Raw genomic sequence first — 24,527 nt, 5'->3', positions numbered from 1 at the left:
ACCAGCTTCTAAGCCTCACTCAGAGGCTGGTTGGCCATTAGGATAGAGTAGCTTAGTCAAGGATGTCTGCCCCTAGTTCCACAACAACATCTGGCAGACATGCATTATCTGATTGAATCAGTCCAACAACAATCGACCACTTTGAGTGCCTACATGTTCCTAGTTGACCATCTCTATAATATGTTAAGTGAACCCCTGGGCCAACAATCTCAAGTAAATCAGGCAGTACTTCACATGCTATGTTGGCGAATCCCAAGAGCTCCAGCTCCTGCAGGCCCCCCGGCTCCATCATGGCCACCCACTCCTGCAGGACCCCCGGCTCCATCATGGTCACCCGCTTCTGCAGGCTCTCGGCTCCATCATGGCCACCATGCTCCTGCAGGGCCCCTGGCACCATTATGGACACCCGCTCCTGCGGTCCCCCTGGCTCCATCATGGCCACCTGCTCCTGCAGCTCCCCGGCCCCATCATGGCCACTCGCTTCTCCAGGCCCCTTGGATCCATCATGGCCACACGGTCCTGCAGGCCCCCCGGCTCCTTCTTTGCCACTGGCTCCTGCAGGCTACCTGGCTCCTTCATGGCCACCGGCTCCTGCAGGCCCCCCGGCTCCTTCTTGGCCACCAGCTTCTGCAGGCTCCCCAGCTCTTTACTGGACACTGGCTCCATCCTGCTCCCCGGCTCAAACCCGACCAACTCCAGCTCCTGCCCACCCACCTCCTGTCCCTGCCCACCCACTTCTGCCCGCAGAGGTGACCAGAGAGGAATGCAGAATGGTGGAAACTCTGCCAAGCTTCCAAACAGGTTGGTGTAGAATAAGAGCATCATAGATATTTACTGTTCAAACAACCATTGTGTAAAAAATATATTTTTTTTCTTCTCTAAAGGAGAACCATGGTTGGTCACTGTAACACCTAGGGCTGCCTTACCTAGGACTGCTATTTGATTGCACACTCTCACCATTGTGACTTATGAATTGATTGTTGTTATCACTGTATTCACTGAATTTTGAAAAAATATAATTAACTCCTTTTTGCCAAAAAACCTGTATGTTTTCTTCTTCCTTGATATTTGAATTATCATGGGGTTGGCAAAATAATTTTTTGAATTATATAGGTAGGGCCATATCTGCGATGTCACTGGGGTGGGGATGGAACCTCCTCAGGGCTGGCTACCTTCATCGATCTTGAACTGGCTGTGTTTGGGAAAAGGGACAAAAAAAATTATAGGTGTAAGTACTGAGCGAATGTAATAGAATAATAAACAGCTAGTTCCTAAACTGCACAGTGCTAAAGAATGAAAGTTATAACTCATCAAGTTATGACTGTTTTGCTGTTTACACCGAGCAAAACAAGAAAGAAAGCTGATTGCTGGGGCCAAGCTAATTATGGCAATGGAACTAAAGTGATGCAGTTTGGCGTCAATGAAGGTTGTTGGTTTTCACAAGGGACAAACTTGGATAAGTGACATTTAACCTTTGGCTTCTGGTAAAAGCTGCCTAGACATGACGCTAGTCATACACTCATAATGATACTTATTTGGCCTACCAAACTATCTCCTAGTTTGTATTCATGGTCCTAAAGGAATGTTCGCAATATCAAAAAGGTTGAAATACTTACATTCAGATAAAGACCTTCTGTCCTCTGGAGGAGATGGTGGCAAGGCCGCTCCAATAGCTGTAGATTTAAAATAAACACCATAAGTAAAAGTGGGTGGGCCGGAAAAAATTAGGTTTTTGGACGTTTAGTCAAGGATAACTGAATAATGCTAACACACACTTTTTTGCTATGTCCAAAAATTGGGCTTAAATATTTGCCAGTAAGCTACAACTGAACAAATCATGTCTATTTTTATTCATGCTAGCCAACAACCTAGAAAGAACCTTCATTTGACGCCTGAATAATGACTACAAGCTACATGAAATCATGCTTGATCTTTGTATTTGTAACTGAAAATGGTGAAAGTAGTGCGAGAATGTGTTTTCTTTAACATTTTCACCAAAAGGTGATTGTAAAGTTAGCTTACAGGCAATGTCCTCATCCTCAGCTGTCTCCTCTCCCTCATCTTTGGACTGAGGTTCACCCTCTGCGGCGGGCTCCTCTTCTGCGACGGGCCCCTCCTTCGCGGCGGACGACCCCTCCACGTCGAGCAAGCCCTCAGTGGCAGACGACCTCTCCGGGGTGGCTAGCCCTCAGCAGCGGACTCCTCCTTTAGCACGGCCAAACGCCTGGATGGCCGCTGTATGATCAACAGCCTTTGGGGTGATGGAGAGTTGGCTGTAAAAAAAAAAAGAAACACACAAACCCCCTAAATTAATAAAGGTCCTAAAATCGAGGAAGTAATAAACGGACAGACAATACTACCATCCTGAATCCAAAAAGCTTTAAAAAACCCACCCAAAATGCAATACTTACCAGACAGGATGTGGTCCCCCACTTCGCTAAGGAAACTTGGTCTCCACTGCTTTAGGTCACTCCAAATGTGATAGATCTGGCTTACAGTTGGGCGAGTACCTGCAGGGGTCCAGAGCCTGTCTGCCAGCCTCTCCACAATCCGGCCCTTGGCATAAATGGATGGCTGCTGATTGTACCGCTGCAGAAGCATTGTCTAAAGAAAAACATAAAGCAAATATTAGGTATTTTTCAAACACCTCCTAGACCTTAAAAAATATAGCTAACAGATGACCTTTCTGGTGCAAATTGACATAGTTTGTTGGCAATTGTGAAGTGGTAATAATGTGTGTATATACAGACAGAGACATAAGTATAGATATGTATGTGTATACTGTTACTGAGAATCTTCATTATTCCACCTCACTAAGCAAAATCATAGCTAGATCATTGGAAAACAAGAATTGGTCACCTAGATCTAAACTTCCTTTATCCTGTGTCAGTTTGAGTGAAGCACAAAGTGCCAGACATACCTTCCAACAATATAGGACAAAAATGTCTGAAAATGCAGCACATGTTCATTTATGTATTTTTGGGACACTGGAAAAACAACGAATAGCGAGAAATAATAAACACACTGTGTTTATTGAATAATGTGAATAATGTGCCTTTCCAAAAATCTGAATGGTGGTCTCATCTATCCAGAGGACAAAGTTAAAAGATCCTGGAAGATAGTAAAGGAGATCACATAAAACCCCCCAAAAATGGACAAAAAACAACCACAACATTTTTCAAACAAGTTTATTCCAAAAATATTTTATTATAAAATAAGTTTCAAAAACGTGACAGTAAAATATAGAAACTACACAGACACCACTAAATTGACATGACACATTTCCATATAAAGCCAAAATAGTTCACAAATGGGCCAAGAAATGTTGCCTTCAAAAAATACTTACCAAACCAATATGAAATTTGAACCTATCAAGGGGGAAAACTGGATTAGAAAGTTGTTATTCAGAACAAACATTTAAAGGTGGTATTAAAGACATAATATTGCAATTAACCTCCTGGGCGTTACACTGATGTCTAGATTTCTGTACCAAAAGCGTTACACTGTTTTGCATGAAATTTTTTTTTTACATTTTAGACCTGTAAGTTACAGAAATATGTCCGAACAAGGGTCTAGTAGATATCATGAATAAAAAAAATGTTTGAAACACACAATCATGTAAAAAAAAAAATGTACTTTTAATAAAATCCTATCCTATTTTTTTTTGCATAGAAATTTTTGTTTATATTGTGGGCTTGTAATTCTTAGGATTAACTCCCGGGTATGATAATTATATTTATTTATTATATTAAAATCATAAATTATAAGATAATACATAAATATAAATAATAATTTAAAACAATAATGAAATAATAGACAACAATGTAATCTAAATATAAAATTAAAAATGTACTTTTATTTTTATTTCATGTGTGGTGAGACGGACAGAGACAATGGACGCTGGAAGCTGCTGGCATCTCCGGAGAGATGCACAGCACAATGCAGGATTTCTGCATTGTGCTTGACATCGCACTGCAGATGCCTGCAGCAATAGCAAATCTTTTATTTCTGCTAGAGGAGCTGCGGACACTGGGTGAGTATTTCCTTTCAGTTGTAATCCGATTGCCATACAATGTATGACAATCGGATTGCAATATAACATTTGTTTACATTTAACCACCTGGTGAGAAAAACTCGGGGTTAACGAAAATTGCAAAAGTTTTTACCCCGAGCATGCTCGGGCTTAACGGTGGTTAACAGGTGGTTAAAGAACATGGCGCAATAACATAGCATGAACATTAACTTCCTAATCGCAAAATGAACATTAAAACTTTCAAAGTTTAAAAAGCACAAGCAACTATTGTGCTAAATGGTAGGCAAAGTATGAAATGTAGCAACGTCGATTAGGATAACACAGCCAACAATATCCCCCCCAACAGGCTTATATTTGCTCATCTCTATGCGCACAGCTGATCAAGCTTCGCCTGTAAGTGGGGCGTGCGCAGTCATAGGAATTAGGCTGTTTTTTTTTTTTTCAGTTGCACATTCCATAATCATTTATCGATATTATCCTTTACATTTGTACACCAGTACACAGCTAGGTAATAATTTTTTTTTATTACAAAGTAAAGGAGGAGGCTTTTACGTTAAAGTATTTTATTAAATGTGTGTGTTTGGTGTAACTTTTCAAATTTTTGATTATTATTTTCTATATAACTGTAGTACTGTAGGCGCCTATAAACCCATCCCCACTTAAGGCACCTGGTTGATAAGATTCCTCCTATCTTAGAGATCTTAGTGTTGCTGGGAAGAGACATTCTCAGTGTACATAAGACACGTTAGCAGTGCATCGGTTTTGATAATGCCCCATTTGCACAAAAAGTTGATCTAGGTTGGGTAATAGTGGGTGATGTGTGTCTGGACAAGATGCGTAAACCATCTGAGGTCAACTAATTCAAAACTTATGTGCTGAAAAATGTACGTACAACTCATTTCAGACCATGCCCTGATGATCATGAAGTAAAGGAGAAGACTACTGACAATATCCAAGTACCCAAGTCACTCCTATCCTCCAGGATGATAACTTAGGCAGCACAGTGTTTTGCACCACATGTGAAGACAATAAAATAGCTTTATTGGTTGAGGACAGAGAATTCATCAACATAATGAACATATTGCCTTTATAAAAAAAAACACATTTTTTGATGCTTCCACTGGGGCTATAGCCGCTGTTGCCTACCTGAAGGTAATCGAGTCATTCCTAGACTGGAACTGTGCTGGGCTGTCTTAGCTGTGGAATGTGTAGACTTTCTACTTTGTGAACTGGACATTCAAATAGATGACATTAAGTTCTACACGGACAGCAATGTAGTTCTGGGCTACATATATTATCAGACAAAACGCTTCTATGTCTATGTCAGCAATAGAGTAGAAAGAATTAGGAAATCCTCCAAGCCCGAACAATGGCATTATGTTCCAACCAAAAGGAATTCTGCAGATCATGCCACCAGACCAGTGTCCACAAGTGTCTTTGCAAAATCCTCTTGGTTAACAGGTCCTAAATTTTTACTGAATCTTAAATTAAGAAACTACCTCTAAAGCATTTGTTGTGAAGACCTCGTCCTCATGAAAGACCAGCAAGCTGAAAGAATTGACTGGCCCATGGGACTCATCAAAAAGAGCATTTCTAGTGATGATGGCAAGGTGCCCAAAGTAGAGGAGAAGGTTGCAAGACAAGGTCTTGTTAAGACTTTCATTAGGTCCAACACTGAACTCGTATTACTCTTGCCCTTTAAGAATTGACCCTTTATTCATCTGCACTTGAAGAAAAGACTGTACTAGTACTGTAAGGTTTACTGTTTGCATTATATGTTTGTTTTCTTTGTTTTTCTGGTTATAAGACATTTATAGCAAATTGCACTACCATTTATTTGCTTTTCCATAACTTTTGTCATGTTGTTATTGGTATATAGTGGTATCTTACAATACCAGTCAGGGAGTGTGCTGCCTTCAGCAGTTATATTTTCTATGCAATGTGTTTTGTTATAGTTATACTTTATGTTTAGTGCATTGTTCTACTGCCATCTTGTGGTCTATGATTTTATTGCACCTATTTTCTCTATGCGTCATCCCTTCTTGTTGATGTCACTTCCTTCTTCTTCATTGTGTGATTCCCCATATTGTTACTAGTCCCATGTGCTGAGGCTAGGAAAAGAATATTCCTTTTGTCCTGCAAATACCTGAACGTTTGTGAATTCTTGTTCATCTGTACATGCACAATAAAGATGTATGGATTCAAGGTGTTTGGTGAGTTTCAAGCTATCTGAGGAAGATTGTCAGCACTGGTTGTCTCTGTTTCGTTCAGGCCAGGCATATAGGGTCTCAGGAGTGGATCAACTACTATTTCAACAATTGGAGTCAGAATATTGGGGAAGTAATAACCAAGGTATGATAAGACAAACATACAACAAATCCCAAAATAGGTCAACATTCTACATGACACTTCCAGTGCAGTTTTTTGTTTTTAACAATTGCTACTGATAAACTGAGGTCAAAATTTACATCTATCTACAGCCTAGGGTGCACAAATATCACTATGATCCTAATGTGAGCTTCTTCTGGAATCTGTGTCTTCCCCTTCTTCATTTCTTTGCTATCCCATGAGAGCACATTGGTGTCCAGTAATTACTAATGGTTACATGGACTATCTCTATTCACTAAGAGGTGTCAGCCCTTCACAGGTGTCTCTTGCTAAACTACTCAAACCCTCCCACTATTCTGACTCCACAATGTAGACACTAATCGAACACCTTGGCATAAAAACTGGGGGGGGGGGCTAATGAGACACTTTGGGACACAGTAAGTGTGCACAGGGCAGTTGTATTTTTTTTCTTATTAAATTGTGTTTTTATTGATTTTTACATACAAATAATACCAACAAATATGACAACAATAACAAAATGAAGTATAGGAAACAGAGGGAAGAAAAAAAAAATGACATCTAGTCGTAGCGTTACCAAGTCTTTTCACGAGATACCATAGTGAAAATTAGGGCTACAGCTTACAATGAATTACTAAATGTAAACATAGAGTGATGAGAGAAAAGACAATAGGGGATTAGGGTGGATATGGGGAACAAGGGAGCAGAAGCTCGGTATTGCATTGCCTGTGTGGTACAGGTATGTATCAGTCAGATGATAGGTCCTCCCTAAGGGAAGGAGCCAGCAAATTGTCGAAATAATATGGTGACGGATAGTAGGTAAGAGTCCCATGGTGCCTATATTGTTGTAAATTTATCAATGTGGTCATTTAACAAGGCCGTGAGATGTTTCATAAGCTGAACATCCTTAATTTGGGCATATAGAGCAGAAAGGCGTGCGGGGGGACGTCACTTTCCAGTGTCTTGAAATGAGGCATCTAGGCACTGTCAAAAAATAAAAGGCCAACTTTTTACCAATTTTAGAGAAATTATGTATGGGCAGGCCCAGTGAGAGTGTAACCACATCCAGGGTTAAAAGAATCTCGAGAAGTCCCTCGAGCGAGTCATTGACCATTTTTCTATAAGGTACTAAGATTGGGCATGTCCAAAATATGTGGTACAATGTACCAATCTCCGCCTGGCATCTTCAACATTTGTGGTGGTGTGAAAAATAGTATGGAGTCTGTTTGGGTGTAAGGCACCAATGCATCAATATCTTATGTGCATTTTATTTAGAGTGTAAAAAAAAACTCTTCCGAGCACTGTTTCATATAAGCCTCCAGATCTCCAGGGGCAGCTCTCTACCCAGGGCCCGTTCCCATTTCCTCATATAGGAATCAGGGCATCGCTGAATCCGCATTTACATCAGATACATTATGGACATAAGATCTTTTTGGGCAGGGCCATCTGCACAAAACCGTACAAAGCAGGTAATATTCAAAAAAAATTAAGTTGGTCTTTTTTGAAGATAACCGTAAAAGCTAAAATGGGGTGTGACGAATGCCCTCTCAGCCCACCCCTCTGCGCATAGACTTTCCAGCACACTCAGCAACATTTCACACACCAGCAGGCTGAGAAGGGCCATCATGGAGCAGGGTTACCCACTCTGTTACCCCCTGCGAAACACACCATCAAAGGTAGACTGCCACCACATGCTTAGACAGAAGCACGCACTGTTACCTTTGACAAACGCAGCTAAGATTCCGCTTCTTTAACCTCACCAGGGGTAACTCTGAGTTTGACTCGGAGGGTAAAGAAAACAAGCTGAAAGCGGTAACACCTAGTAACACTCGGGGTAGTTAAAAAAGTGAAATAAAAAAAAAACACTCACCTGGTCCCATTGGCGTCCTCCAGTGTCCTGCCATTCTCTGGCCGCATCCTCTTCCTCGATCCGTTGCCCGGTGAAGGCGCTGACGTTCCCCCGGGAGTTGTAAAAACATACAAAACAGTGCATAAACAAATACAGGAAAAAAAAACACTAATCACAACACAATAACATAACTATAGTAACAGTGTAAAATAAAAGGGAAAAACTGTGAAATAATGTTTAAGTACAGTTGGTTTGTCTTGGTCCAGGTTGCTGTGTAAAGTCCAAGTTATTAGTCAGAGTCAGTGGGCTCCCTGCAGTGCTTAATGTGTCAGTGCCATTATTATTAATTTCATAAGCACAGGTTTTATGAAATGCCAACTCCCAGAATATTAATCACCACAAAATAAACAGTTCACAGAGACCAAACTAGGCATGTCTGGGACTTATTGTTCACCAGAACAGGCCAAATATGGTTTCCAGGGTTTCCTGAGGCCTAGGTATTGGTCTCAAAATGCTCACCATAATGATCCAGCTACAAATCAGCCAACTACTACCTTATACAGAATCGTATATTGGAAATATAAAGATTAATAAATGGGTTTCAGAATACAGGTCAGAGTTCATTCAGGGGCCACTCTTTTAGCATTTTCTGAGTTTTATGACACCTGGAGACACAAAACTCCAACTTTTACAATTGGTGTTGTAAACTAGAGGGTCTAGAAGGATGCTGGTTGTCAGATCAAGAAATATCTGATAAAGGGAAATTTATGACCCTTGTCTGTTATATTTCAAACAAAAACATTTTAAAAGCAATTTTATATTTAAGGGGGAGATCAGGAATTAATGTTATCCCCAATATCACATGGGGAATTCATATTTCCCCTGGAGATCTGAAAATGTTAGAAGCTGACGGGAGCATGGATGTATTAAATACCCAAAGTGAAAGAGACCTCGAGCACGCCTAGGACCCACCATGCTGTCAGACTGTAAGATGCTGAGGATCAGTTCAAAATTTCTGACTTGATCGACAGGTATATTTTTGAACAGATATACCTAAACAATTTTAATGGTATATTTAACACACCAATAGGTATCAAATAGATATGTACAATTTGCATTAAAGTTTATTTCAACCCATGAAAACGACACCCATTTCTTTTATTATGACCGTTAAAATGCAGCTTCAACCAAAAGGCTTTCCTGGGCATGCACAGTTGATTCACCGATAATACTGTGCATCTTTTTCCTCTGTTATGCAAAGACAATGGCCCTAATTCATCAAGCAGAATCGGACGCTCACTCGCGCATTCGTATTCGCGATCCGAAATCGTACGCCGTCGCGCAATTCAGCAACTGAAAAAGCTTGCGGCCGTAGCCGCGCATCCTTCGGCAGCTTTACACTGGCGAGCTTGCATTAAAAGTCACTGTTCCCCTAAAAAATCATTCTTTCTAATGGCACACATATTAATTACCCTTAGCCCTAAAAAAAAATGTTTGTGCTGTTTAAATGTTTTAAACATTTATGTGCGCTAAGAAAACAGCATATTTTTAAATCACTTTTTTTTTTTCTGTTAGGCAAGAGTTAACCGAGTTCAACTCCTCTACATAGGCGCCTATATAAAAGCTTCCGATGCCTGATCGCCTTAATTGGCAGATTCGCGACCCCTATTGCTCATTATTATCAAGGCAGGAATCCGGCTGGCAGTGAGGAGGCGAGTGTACGAGTGCACTCGACTCCGTACCGCGGGAAACCGGCTCGCAGGAAGCATGGATTTCATTGATGAATCAGGGCCTTTATTCTTGGTAGTAATATTATGTTATAACACTAATGAATTTTTGGCACAGCACCACTAGTTTTTGATACCTTTGGGGAATTCTAATGCTTGGGGGACCTTAGGACAGGACTAGTTATCGTCTTGGATATTAATGATAAATAAGATAGTAAATATGGAAACAATATATACTGAAATACGGGTTTGTTCCTTAGATTTTGGGACAAGATATATATAGGATGATTTAGTCATATAGACTAGAAGTGGTGTGGATATGGATCCAGTGTATTGATATATGGATAAACATATGTTTTTATGAGAATATATGTGTAAAGATACATACATGTATATAGATAACTTTGGACATCTCACTTATGTACTTATTGGTACTTTATACACAGTGATTGAATCTAGTTTTTTGAAGATAACTGTTTATGAACACTCCACAATGAAATAAACATTGCCAATAATAATTGGAGAAGCACTGAATGTTACTGTGGAGAATATATATGGGATACCGCCATCTCTGTATGTTATGTTTTTAGTCCTGCCCTCTGCCTGCCTTCGTACTAAGGCAATAAGCATACTGGTAACTGTAACAACCTTTGGTATGTATAGAACAAATTGATGTTGAAGAAATGATGTATACAATGAAATTGTATTTATTGTTTTTTGTATCATATTGTAGTGCTGGTACATCTACTAGCTGAACCAACTTCATCCCTGGGGAAGTGGACATAGTCTGCGAAACGCGTCGGATGATCTCAACATATGTAATGTGTACAATGTATCTAGCCCATGTATGTTAAAATATCTATTGGAAACTTGGTGTAGGGGAAGAGGCAAGGAAATAAAAGATTTATGATAATTTTTTATAATATCTACTGCCGTTAAAGTCCCATATCCTTTCGCCTTTGTATTCTTTAGAGTGCATTAGACATTCAAATACCAATATGTGACAATGTGACTTTGAGAATGGAACAAAGGCAACCAGGGGTTCAAGTAGCAGTATGTAGTGGAAACCATGCATATATTTGTACTGAAAATTTGTGGAAAAAATGACAAAACATTGCTGAAGTATTGCTATAGAACAGAAACCATAATTAAGAAACCAGGCAAAGCTAACAATAATGAAGATTACAAAAAGTTACATCAATGCATACCATCCAAGCATACTTACTAGAATTATCCCCCCCTAACTAGTCCAGGTAAAATAGTAATAATGAAAATGAATATGTATTTCTCTACATTTAAATTTATTTTGACATACACACAAGTGAAATCAAGTGAATGTTCCTTGATACATGTATTATACCATCTTTGGCAACAATCCTTTTTGCAAATATTTGATTTCTCTAAAGCCAAACTAGAATGAATTTTAATCAGATCCAAAATGATTGGTCATGTTTTTTACAGTCATATTATTGTGTGATGGCATATTTTAAAGTGCTAATTCGTATGTATACAGCTTGATCATAAATAGTTTGCAGTGTTGCAACCAAACAAAAAAGTATCAAAACAACATGTGCAATAAATATTACAATAAATTAAGAAATTTTGAAAATGAGTACAATGTACCAAAAAAATTAGCACTTACCCAAAAAGAGATGAAGCATTAAAGATTCAAACTGACCTCTAATAGACTGTGGATGCGCACAGAAAAGGGAGCAGGTGTGCGCTAATTAATTGCTCTGACTTCACCATTGACAGAGCTTAACAGATCCTTCTGAATCGCGCAGCTAAAAACTAATCGCCTAATTGGCGTATTCTCGACCCCATTGCTCATTTATCAAAGTTGGAATCCAGCTGGCAAGTGAAGGCGAGTGTCCTAGCACTCGACTCTGGCTCACGTAAATATGCGCGGCAAGCTTGCTTGATAAATCAGGGCCAATATATAGCAGACATCATAGAGCTCCATGTGACACTAGTACAAAGTTCCATAGATGGGAATAACCACTCAAAAATGATCCCATCACCTCAAAAGTTTAGTCAGAATACTGTTACCTGGATAAAAGTGGATGGAAGGAAGGCTCCCCTTTTCCTCCCCCTTACCTTACATCATATCACCATATCTCTCTTTCTTCACCCCTTCCCTCTGTGTTCCTACCTTCTCCATTCTGTCACCCCCATATTGTTGCACATCATTGCTATCTTTTCTATTCTTTTACCTCTCTCCTTGCTGAGTGGAGAAACGAGAGAGAAAGAGCAGACCTACATCTACTGGCATTTTGAATTGAATTGAAATAGTTTTTGCTAATGTGCCCATTTTTTTTTTTTGTCAACCCTTGGGTCAACCAAAATTAAATAGACAGGTTTAACAAGGAGGCAGTAAGTACAGAGTGCAGAAGTGTAAAACTTTTTAGATATAAAAAGAAGGTCAATCATTGGTTCACTTTGGATTGAAATAATAGTGGTGCTTCAGTGGGGTAAGATGTAAGGACACACGCCACAATGCTGCTGTAAAATTCCATATTATAACTGTAATTAGGAACATCCCATCACCTTCAACAGTGTGGGGTTACTTTAAGTGTCTCAGGCTGACTCTACATGCCGTCTCTGCAGTAGTGAGAAAAAAAGCTAAATAGCTGAGCGCACACAAGAAAAGACTGACAGATTTACATGTTTTCTACTGCAGTTGATCTGATCAAGAGCGATTTGAACAGCTCCGCTCTTAATATCATAATAGTCTTAATATAATGCTATGCTTTATTCCAGACTGCATTCAATCTGAGAAACTAATGTAACATGCAATATGCTTTTTCAAATCAAATATGACAGAGGCTATTATAATTTGCATTTATTGTATTATTTATATCTTTTAAATATTCAAAAAGCAGAAGTTTGCGGTTCTTGAGTTTGTTGAAAACAATTGTTTATATATTTATTTACATGTAGTGTAGACAAACATATAAACAAGATATAAATAAGACAACCATACCTGCTGCCTGTTTACAGATGCACAAGCTTAATATTATCCGACGTGTTTCGCCACAGGTTGGCTTCCTCAGGGATGTGATGTTTGACAAGCTTAACGGTCTGTATGTATACATTAGATATTGAAAAAAACAATACAAAAAACAGCAAAAAAATATATAACGATAGTCAATAAAGTATACATAAACAAAATTAAATCATTACTTCAATACATCAATATTGACCTAGTAGCTTACAAATAATGTACATCAGTATACATTAAATAACTAGGGGGTTCGTCCATATGTAACAATATAACAATTTAAACGGTACTCACGTATTGGTGTGAAAAGATCAAAGTAAAGGAGTGCGAAAGAGAGAACTAGTAACATGTGAACAGGAGTTTGGTTGAAGTAAAAGCTGTATCTAAATAAAGATGAGTTTATCGGTCAGTATAAGGTATTAAATACAGAAGATTTATGCATGTATATATGCGGGGGAGGGATAGAGGCTGATGCAAATAGACTGCATAAAGGCCTATGTGGCTGTCAATGGGCAGCCTCCTGTCCCCCGCAAGGCAGAGTATACATCAGGGGGGATCATTTAGGGCAGGGTAGGATGAAATGAGTGACAAGGAAGGAACCATTTAGGGTGAAAATTATACCAACGCTGATACATATGTAAATATACATATACAGGAAAATAACAGGGTACAATATGCCATCAAAAGAATATAATGATAGAACAGAACATAATTTATTGATACATTACAGATATATATACATATATTATCGTAAGGTGTCATATAGCAGAGGATGATTATTACATTATTAGTTGCATGAAGAAGATGTCTATGTGGTATAAATCCTAATGTCAACGTATGAGTGTATATGAGTATTTAAGTATATATAGTGTAGAGGTTTTTAATTACCGTATTTGGAGAATTATAACTAATTTCAACCAAACTTCTGTTCACATGTCACTAGTTCTCTCTATCGCACTCCTTTACTTTGATCTTTTCACACCAATACGTAAGTAACATTTAAATTTTTCTATTGTTACATATGGATGTGGTTATTTGATGTATACTGATGTACATTATTTGTAAGCTACTAGGTCAATATTAATGCATTGAAGTATTGATTTAAATTCATTTATGTATACTTTATTGACTATCTTTATATATATGTTTTTTGGAGCTTTAATGCCACTGACACTGTTTTTGTATTGATTTTATGTTTCAATATCTAATGTATACATACAGACTGTTAAGCTTGTCAAACATCACATCCCTGAGGAAGCCAACCTGTGGCGAAACCCGCCGGATAATATTATGCTTAAGCACAGTTTCCCCTAACAATATTATAATATTAGGAACACATATGTATAGTTACCAAATTACCCCAACCCTGTGCATCTATAAACAGGCAGTGGGTATGGTCTTGTTTTTATGTTTGTCCCACTACATGTATATAAATATATAAAAAAATTGTTTTCCACAAACTCAAGAGCCGCAAACCTCTTCTTCTTTTTTTCTGCTTTTTGAATATTTAACTTAAACCAAGGGGTGGCTCACAAAAAAATGTAAGTATCAGTAAGGGTAAACATATTCTTTTGTTCACATTTATATCTTTTAATTTAATTATAGCTGGAACCTTTTATATTGGCTGCTTTATTTCTTACCTTTTTATAGTTATCTAATAATGCATTTGCAACATCTGCATTATTCAGTGACTTTAATGGTTAACATATGGATGCTCACAGATTAAAAAATAAATGCTCACCTTGGGGCAATTCAGTGAGCAAGTTGAAGGTCAGCTATGCTGCCTGTTTTTTGGGATGTGGAAGACAACTCTTTGTGGTTTGATTTCAGGATCACTGTGCTGTATACCAGTTCCCTGATAAACTGCATATTGGTTAAAATTTTAAATCATATTTGTTGAACAGGTTCTTGCACTGACCCCTGGAATGGAGGAAGAAGAGAACAGGTGAGACACAAACTTGTAAAAAATAGTGATTGATAAATTCACCGCCTATCTATTTCTAGGCATAAGAGAGGTTAGCAGACCAAAACTCTGATCATCTGAGTCGATCTGAGCCACGGAGGGGTTAGATGGCACACCAAATTCAAACATCAGGTGTCAAGATAAGGACCAGGGCCCACTCAAGTAACAGCGGGCAATAAGGGGTTACAGATGGAAAGTTTTCAAGAGGAATAGCACAAAATGGGCATTATGGAATAGAAGTCTATGAGTGCATAGAAATAAGGCATTACAGAGTGGTGATGAAGGACTGCAGAAGGGTTAAGGAGGTGAGATGTGAAAAGAGGGTGTATTGAGGTAGAAAAAAGAGGGTGTACAAACAGATGTACAGTAAATAAAAGATTTAAAAGCGATGCAGTGTTAGAGATAAAATACAAATAAAAGAAAGAAGTTCTTTTTTTGTATTTTGTATTATTATTATTATTAATAAACAGGATTTATATAGCGCCAACATATTACGCAGCGCTGTACATTAGATAGGTATATATGCCATTACTACAGTATAAACACAATACATGTAATGCATGCCATTACTACAGCACCACACATGATGGTACAGATTATGTGATTGCTTGTTAACATTTTTTTTTTCTAAATTTTAGTAACTAACTCCAGACAAGCAGCTAAATATAAAGGTATAGGTTTAAGTAATCTGTTTTGTCTACCAAGCAGTCATTAAAATTATGCAACCCTACAAGATACATAACCATACTTTTTCCTACTGCAGATAAGCAAAAATGTGGTTACCTTTCTGCACCAGGCAGTGAATGGACAATGAAGGAGTGACTATTCACCTCTGTGTCATTCTATAGCACATATGCGCGGTATCAGAGCCTGACCAACTCCCTTTCTGGGAGCCCAGGCCGTGTTATAAGACAAACACAGTAAACTTTTTTAGTTGCATCTAAAATCTATGTATTTTTTTATAAGCATATAACATTTAATGGTATTTTCACATCTGTCTGACATTTATCCTGACCAGTAGAGCACAGACCTTGAGAACAAAATTGACTGTAAACCCAGCCAAAATCAATTCGAGGTAACAGGGGGTCACACTACACCTGAGGTCTGATCTTTTGCATACCATGTAGGGGGATACAAATAAAATAGTATATTATTGTATTATTTATAATTGTAAACGTGCAGTTGTCCTTCAAAGTATGACTTGGGTTTTCTAACATAAAACCTGCTCACTTCTCACTGCTATCAGAAAACATATTAGTCCAAATTTGCTACAACTGAAGAAGGGATAGTTTACTTGTTTTGCATTATTCAGCCCTGAGGGTATAATATGATTTACTGCAGTTTAAGTCTATTCACAGCATACCAGTTAGTCACTATAGCAAAAAGCTACAGAAAAGTAGCAAGATCCCACATTAATCTGTTTTGCAGCTCTCAAAGCTGCTTCATCAGTTCTGAATTTATAAAGCAGCTTGAAGAGCTGCAAATTGTCCTCTTCATTACAAGAAGAAGTCCAGCTGAATGTGACTAACTTTTACTAAATAATTACATAACCATTTTATTACACCAGGCTGATTTGCTTCGGGATTTACAAACCACAGAAACTTTGCCTTCATCTTAGCAGATAAGCTTCTTTTTCCTATTCAGACCTATTTATTTATGGCATGCTTAGTTGCTACACAAAGGGGCAAAATAAGATGAAAACTTCTCCTTATGAACCCATTTGCAGTGCAGTTATTTTATAGGACAGTTTAACATTAGGCTTTGCTACTGGACCTAGGGGCAGAAAATCAATAGAAGAGTGTGCTCTCCTAATCATCCTATATGAATTGTTTTAAAATATATTTTGAACAAATTATGGAAATGTGAATATTTAATATTATGTCATCAATATTTATTAATATATGATACATATTCATGTTTATTCATTTTAACATTTCTAAATGAGCAATGCACTAATGTTAGCCATTAACCCTAGTCCATTAGTGGAAGAAAGTCACCATTTTTGACCCTGGAACCTGTATAATAATGTCAACAAGCATCTATTTGCTTCTCTGCTGCTGGGAGGAGTTGATAGAGAGTAGTGTTGGATAGGGATCAGCTCCTGCCCCCCACCCCCGGCACCTCTTTAGGTCTGCTCAGCAAACATCTTGTTTAATACAGACTGACATGACAAATTAGAAAAGCTAGGTTTATCACAATAAAAAAGGCATTTTAATTCCTTGTACAGGCGTCAGACAAATGTTAGCCTTCTGTTGCTGATGGTTTCCAGTGACAGGAAAACAGTGCTATGCACACTGTGCACATCTGTTCAATGGAGAGGGGAGGGAGGAGGAATAATGAGTGGCATCTCGCTGCACCCGCCTCTATGGGTGAGTACATCAGTTGACTCCATTCTGTCATTCATTCATCTGCCAGGACCAGACAGCTTTGGGGGGCCACAGTACACATGCTAGATTTTCACCCAAGATGATCATGATATTCATCTCATGTGACAAAAATCTAGCATGTGTATATAGCTTAGGGTAGGGGTCCAAACAGATCTCTCTGCTGGGGTGTCTTAAAGTAACACAGAGTAATACAGGAGTTACTACAATGGGAAATATGCGTTAAAGCTTGCTTCATAGTCACTCATTTGGAATGGCACCCCAAGGCACCATGGCTCCAAGGCACATGCGCTGCAGCGAACCATAACACATAGTATGCATTACCCTATTGTAGTGCGCCGTGTTGGAAAAAATGATGCATGTATAATTTTTAGGACATTTTTGGTGCACTGCCTTCCCCAATAATAGACTTCTTAATGCAACGCATGCCAATGCTTGCTTTGATCATGTGCCTTAATGTAATTCACTGCAGCAGGAAGGTGTAAATGTGAAGATGACAAGTGAAATGCACCACACACTTCACATCAAGTGTGAAAAACAACATAGCTTGACTTAACCAAACAAGGCAGAAATGTAAATGTGGCCAGAAAACTGGCCAATGTTTGTGCTTCATACAGCTTTTCAAATGTCATTTGTAGGAGTCATGTAATACTAAGACTTTAATTGTAATTATTTTGTTTATTAGGCACAAATATGCTAAGTTATTAACACATATCAAAATGCCATGGATCAGAAACAAAATGCTGACTGTACAGGAACACTGGCCTTTTTTCCTATCAAAGTCTTCAAACACAAATTCGTCAACCCCTTCTCCAATACCTTTAACTAATATAGGACCAGTTAACTATTAACATGTATATGGTGTGGGAATCTTCTGTTATGGAAAACCACAAGGCAGCAAAATAAAAGAAGGAAAAAGTACTGCATGCTGCATTTTTGAGGCACTATAACGTACCTTTCAAGTGTTTAAAAAAATCTCAGTGCATTAAAAAAAAAACATTAACAGCCATCCATACAGCAGGCATCAGGGTAAATTTACAAAGCTTTAACACAAAGATTAGGATCTTTATTCAAGAGAATTTAACCTAGATACGCTGAAAATCTGCCACTTATCAACAAATCTTAGCCTTCTAAGTTACGTGTTTGGTGCAAGCAAGGACCTTGCATTTTAATTCACCCAAGGAGTGTCGGGGCAGGTTCACACCTGCCACTTGATTGCTGATTTTGTGTGGCTCCCTAGGGCTGGCACTTTAACAGTCACTTGAGGTCTAGCATGGCAGGAAATGTTCAAAAAGAACCGGTCTCTGCACACTGCAGCCACTAGTAATTCCCTACAGGCGCTGCTGCAGGAAGACGCTAAATGTAGCATCTCCCTATGCGGCAGCGTGTCCTGAGTCAAAGAAGTGTTAAACACACCTCAACCTCACTGCCAGTGTGAATAGGCCTTTAAAGTTTACCTAATGTGCACTTTCAGCTCCACTGGTTCTGAGTTTGTTTTATGTATCTAATAACCTTTTCAACAAAATACTTTCAGACATTGATACATTACTATTGCACCTCAAAACACAAAACAATCACACAGAACTCCCTACTAGAATAACCAGCCATTTAGCTGATAATGGTTGCTTGCTTTAGAAGCTTGGGAAGGTATTTTGGTATTATCAGGTATTTAGAGAGTTGCCCAGCAGGTATTATATTGATGGGGTAATTTCTTACCTTAATGAGCTTGCACCTTATCTGTGCAGAAACCATATGACTGTTCCTCAAGTTGCCCACTCTGAACATCAAGCACAATTTTCCATCACGTTGGGAGATGACAGCATTCTGGCTAAACATCAAAGTCTCTGCTCTCTTCTTGGGTTGGGACATCTTTATAAACATGCAACCTATGAGAAAAGCATCCACAATAGATCCCAGCAGAGACTGGAACAAAAAGAGTATGATACCTTCAGGGCATTTCTCAGTGATATACCTGAAGCCATACCCAATAGTAGCTTCTGTCTCTATGAAGAACAGAAAGGCAGATGGGAAGTTGTAGACATTGGCCACACAAGGAGTGTAGTTGTCATCATGAGCCCTATTTAAGTCACCTCTGATATAGGCAATAATCCACCACATTGATGCCATAACCAGCCAAGCCACTGTATAGGTGAGAACAAATATCAGCAGGTTCCATCTCCATTTCAGGTCCACCAACGTGGTGAACAGGTCAGACAAGTATCTGCTGGTCTCCCCTCCAAGGTTCCCATGCTGAACATTGCACCGTCCATTCTTGTCTACAAACCTCTGTCGTTTCCTTTTAACAGAAGGGAAAAATCCACCTCCTACAGTGGTGGTGACAACATGGTACTCTTCCCCATATTTCCTTCTCAAAGCAGACATTATTTTTTTAAAGTCAATCTAGCTGTGAGCACTGAAAAGTTTATTTAGCCTTCTGTCCGCCCTACAGGCATTCTGGTTGTATCTGCATCTCTAGAAAAGCTTGCATTCCTTTAGCTCGTAGGCAAGAAGGAGCCCTTCTTATCCCTATAGCTGGATGTTCTGACTGTGTGCATTGAATAGGATGACTCTGCTCAAGAGAGCGCAATGTGTGTACGTGTTTTGTGTGCTCGCCACAAGCCAATCACTGGAGAAGTCATCAGCCTGCACGTACGCTGGGGGGCACTAGGTGGCGCTACAGACGCAGCTATTGGAAGAAAGGAAGAAATGGCAATAACACAATGACATATAAAACACATTACAATAGAATTGTTTCTGTATACAGGATCGTCAATTAGTGTTCTATCAATACAAGGCAATTCATTTTCTATTTATGATCAACCCTTTAAAGCGAGACGTCTTTCATTAAAATAAAGAATGAATGCACTGGAGAACACATAAATGATAACTGTAATTGCAGATTACACACACACACACGTATACACGCATTTATTAGTGACCCTTGTTTGTTTTTTTGTTATTCATCACACATGTCAGATTTTGTAGGGCAAACACAGTTGTCTGTTGTCCCAAGTCATCAATATGACTCAGAACTATGACTATGGAGAGGAGCAATGAGGATTCAGGAATGGGATAATCTCTTCTGATTGCCTAGTACACCTAGATCAATGCAGGGTTTAGTTTGAACCACATTAGCCTTGAGAAAATATAAAGAGGGGCCCCAAATGTGCAGCAATCCAGGTCCCTGCCATTCTTTAAAACGGAAAAGGGGTTGTCAGTTTGCTCTACCCTTAAACTGACACTATTTCCAGGCAATAAAATAAAACCAAGGAAATGTATCCAAATAAAATCGGTGCACAAAGGAGGAGTCTTCAATAAAGGTTTCGACATGGAAGTCCTATTACCTTTACATTAGGATGGACATGAACTTGCACAAAGAATGCCTTAGGTTCTATGGGGGGGGGGGGGGGCGGTCCTGATTGGCAATTAGTATAGTGATGCTGAAAATAAATCTAGATTCACATTAAAATACTTATCAAATGTTTTTTTGCATTTATGTGCATAAATGCAAATTAAGGCTTATGTCACACTTGCTATGCAAGGCAACAGCAGGTGAAACACCTACTTGTTGTTATCACTTCTTCCCTGGATGAACAAAGCATCAATCTTTCTCTGACAATTTACACAACACCTCAGCCATTCTGATTGTAAGAAAAGAAAAATGAAAAACATTTTGTAGGAATCTTGTTGACAGTGAATTTAGAATGATAAATATGATACTAGACTAAGGGCCTATTCACACTTGTCGATGTGGTAAGTATTAATCCTGTACTGTACCTAAATAGTGTTACCATTCCTCCAAAGGACAATTTGGCAACAAAAACAATATAAAAGGTATTTAGTCATTAGATATTTATGAAGTCTAAAAAAGGGACCTTCTCACCAACTTTATACTTGTGTGTGTATACTTGTAAAAATAGGACAATGTCTGTGGTTTTCTGCCTAACAGGCCTAGGCTCTAAAAACCCTAAATCACATTGGAGGCTTACTATTGGTAATGAATTAAAGAATACTTTAGATTTAATGACCCACTAGATACTTCACCTTCTACTAATTGGGAGTACCATAAGGCCCATATTAGGGGCCAATTTATACCCTTGGGTACCAAACCTAAAAAAGCCACACTTCCCATTGACCAAAAACAACAACTATCCAAATTACAACTACAACAAAAGCAGAATCCTCACATAGATGTTCGTGACCAAAATTAATTCCTGAAGACAGAACTAAACCTCTGCCTCACAACCAAGGTGGAAAGGACACTAGGCCACAAACAACTGCACATCCAAAAATCAAGCTGGGCTATGGAAGATTATCCCAAAACCCAAAAGTAGTCTTGGAAGCATTTCATAGCTTCTCATAGCTCTATGAAGAACCTAAGTCTAAAAATACAGTAGTTAGAAAAATTGAAACATTTTTTTTTAGGTTCCTAATTCCGAGATTACGTAAATCCCACGCTATAATATTAGATAAAGAATTTACGCATGAGGAAGTCATAGGAGTCCTTACAAATATTAAAACTAACAGTTTCCCTGGTCAGGGTGGCTTACCCAACCTTTATTAAAAGACTTTTAGCTAAATATTAGGGAATCCCCTTTCAGACTATTTTAATTTCCTTCGCAAAGGAAATTAAGTACATGTAGAATATAATAAAGCCCTAATTAGGGTTACTGGAATGGCAGGCCAAAAAGAGAAGCAATGTTATTCTTATTGGACCTCCACAAAGCTTTTGACAGTTTATAATGGGATTATCTGAAAGCCCTTCTTCGTAAAATGGGCTTTGGCCCAGCGTTTTGCCGTATTATATCCTCTCTATACTCCTCCCTCTCCGCCAAAATAGTAAAGGACACTACTCGCCCTTGATTAATATCTGCAGAGGTACCAGACGAGGCTGCCCTCTCTCCCCTTTACTTTTCCCTTTAGCAATTGAACCCTTAGCAATAGCTGTGAGGCTTAATCCTGACATGAAGGGCATCCTATGTGGTCCTATAGAACATAAATGTGAACTTTTTGCTGATGACGCTTTAATGTATATAACTTCTCCTCTCATCTCCTTGCCCAACCTATTTTAAGAGTTAAGCTCCTTTTCAAAGGTGTCAGGTCTAAAACTCAATAGAGCCAAATCAGAGGCCCTAAATATTTCATTGCCCCCAAACATAGTCACCCAACTTAACTCCAATTTTGACTTCACATGGAAATCCAAAGCAATCACCTATCTAGGCATTCAGATCACCTCTTCTCACCATGATCTGTACTCACCCCTGTTTCGTGCAATAGCTAGAGATCTGAATAGATGTGTTCTAGCCCCCCCCCCGGTTCAGGAGAATAGCTGCAATCCAAATGAACACTTTACCCAAATTGCTTTATCTTTTCTGCACCCTCCCTATTGCTACACTCAGACTGGTCTTAAGGAATATTCAAAACAAACTCACAAATTTTGTCCGGGAAGACAAACTTCACCACATTAATGCAACTACATTATATACTCCTAAAAAGGATTGGGGAAGATTGGGTGTACCTAACATAATGTTATACCACAGAGCAGCCCATATTGCAGCGTTAGGCCAAACTACTATTCCACATCCAAGACCACAACAGACTGACCCCGGGAACCTGGCCTGCCCCTAATACTGATCAAGCTCCTTATTTGGATCCCCTCCTCTCCAAGAGACCTGCGATTCTCTGTTCTTCCTTTTCATATGCTCTCTCAGTATGGAATGGACAAAAAACTAAATTTAACCTGCATGCTTCTCTGACTTCCCTATGGCATAATCCTGAATCTCCTCCAGGTTATGAACCGGCTCAATTCTCTTGGTAGCACAACAAAGGATTTTTTAGAATCTGAAATTTTCTTGATGGCAAGGCTACTCTGAGCCTCTCATATCTACAAGTCGGTCTCTCCCTTCCATATAGAGAAATTTTCCGTTATCAACAAATCAGGTCCTTTACTCAAAATAAACTCAAAGGGTTAAAACCACCCTACCAGAGTATGGGATTTGAAAAAACCTGCAGTTTTAGAACTGAATCCAAAGGGAGGATCTCGATAGTATATAACACTCTCTTCTCACATGATAAGAAACTTTTCTATTTGAAACAATGGGAGTCAGATTTGGAGGTGGAGCGGAGTGCCCAGAAATGGCAGGATCTATTAGTGTCTATTTCTAAAATATCTTTGAACACTTCGATATTAGAGGCCTATTATAAGGTTTTGATGAGATGGTACCTGGTCCCGGTTAGGATCCATGAAGCCAATCCCTCTGTCTCTCCTCTTTGTTTTCAAGGATGTGGTCAGACTGGCACAGTACTCCATGCTTGGTGGAGATATCCTAGGGTTCAGAGATTTTGGATCCGCATTTTCAACCTATTATGCTCTGTCACCCAGGTCAACATCCCGAGAAAAATAAAGTGTGCTCGTTTTTTCCCAATTAGAGGATATAGCCCCGAAACAGCTAACTACACTAATTAAATATATCCTGTTAGCTGCTTGGATTACCATTGCTTGTTACTGGAAAGCTTTCCCTTGAGTTCACCAAAAACAAACTTAACTGCATAATTGGTTAATGACAAATTAACCTGTATGCTTAAAAACCACCTTAACAACCTTAAGTTCTACAACACATGGGACCCGTGGTTAGATTTTAATCATGTATATTTTAAACAGGGAACCTTGACCCTTCCCTCCCCCTCTTAATTTCTTATCCCCCCCCCTCTTTTTCTCCTATTTTTTTCTTTAATTCAAATGTTAAATGTTTACAAGGAGGGTGAATGAAAAGGTACCTCTACCCGCCAAACTTTATGATCTCACTCTAATTTTGATATACCTGTATACCTCACAAGTTTCAAATCTGTGAATCAATGCTATTTTTGTACTATTGTACTTACTTGTATTATATTTTTTATGGTGTACATTGGAAAACTATCGCCTGTTGTATTTAGACTTTGTAACCTAAGAGGTGTTGAACTATGTTTGACCTCCTAACACACTTTTAACCACAATAGACGTGGAAGCGTTATACAGTAGCATACCACACACCTTGGGTCTAAGATCAATAGCCTCCTTTCTTGATACCGGGACCCATCATTCGGACAATACAATGCCCCTAATTCATCAAGTAGAATCGGATGATCGCAAGCGCATTTGTATTCGCGATCCGAAATCGTACGCCGTCGCGCTATTCAGCAACTGAAAATGCTCGCGCACGGAGCCGCGCATCTCCGGCAGCT

The 24,527-nt window shown here is 38.9% G+C and overlaps 1 protein-coding gene and 1 long non-coding RNA gene across 2 annotated transcripts in view; both read right to left on the bottom strand.

Moving 5' to 3' along the window:
• The window catches only part of LOC140333343 (G protein-activated inward rectifier potassium channel 1-like), a 59,292-nt gene extending 39,445 nt beyond the window's left edge, over window positions 1-19,847 (bottom strand). The window contains exon 1 of the mRNA XM_072414938.1: window positions 19,020-19,847. Coding sequence (XP_072271039.1) covers window positions 19,020-19,685 — 666 coding nt within the window. The 5' untranslated portion in view covers window positions 19,686-19,847. The remainder of the gene's footprint in view (window positions 1-19,019) is intronic.
• Window positions 790-2,864, bottom strand: LOC140333344 (uncharacterized). The gene is made up of 4 exons (XR_011921321.1): window positions 2,412-2,864; window positions 2,023-2,273; window positions 1,617-1,673; window positions 790-1,192 (listed from the first exon to the last, which is right to left on the bottom strand). It is a non-coding gene; the product is annotated as an uncharacterized lncRNA (long non-coding RNA).
• Window positions 19,848-24,527: the final 4,680 nt, after the last annotated feature.

Source organism: Pyxicephalus adspersus, chromosome 6 (assembly GCF_032062135.1).
Source record: "Pyxicephalus adspersus chromosome 6, UCB_Pads_2.0, whole genome shotgun sequence".
Taxonomy (NCBI): domain Eukaryota; kingdom Metazoa; phylum Chordata; class Amphibia; order Anura; family Pyxicephalidae; genus Pyxicephalus; species Pyxicephalus adspersus.
This window is presented reverse-complemented; position numbering and strand designations above follow the sequence as displayed.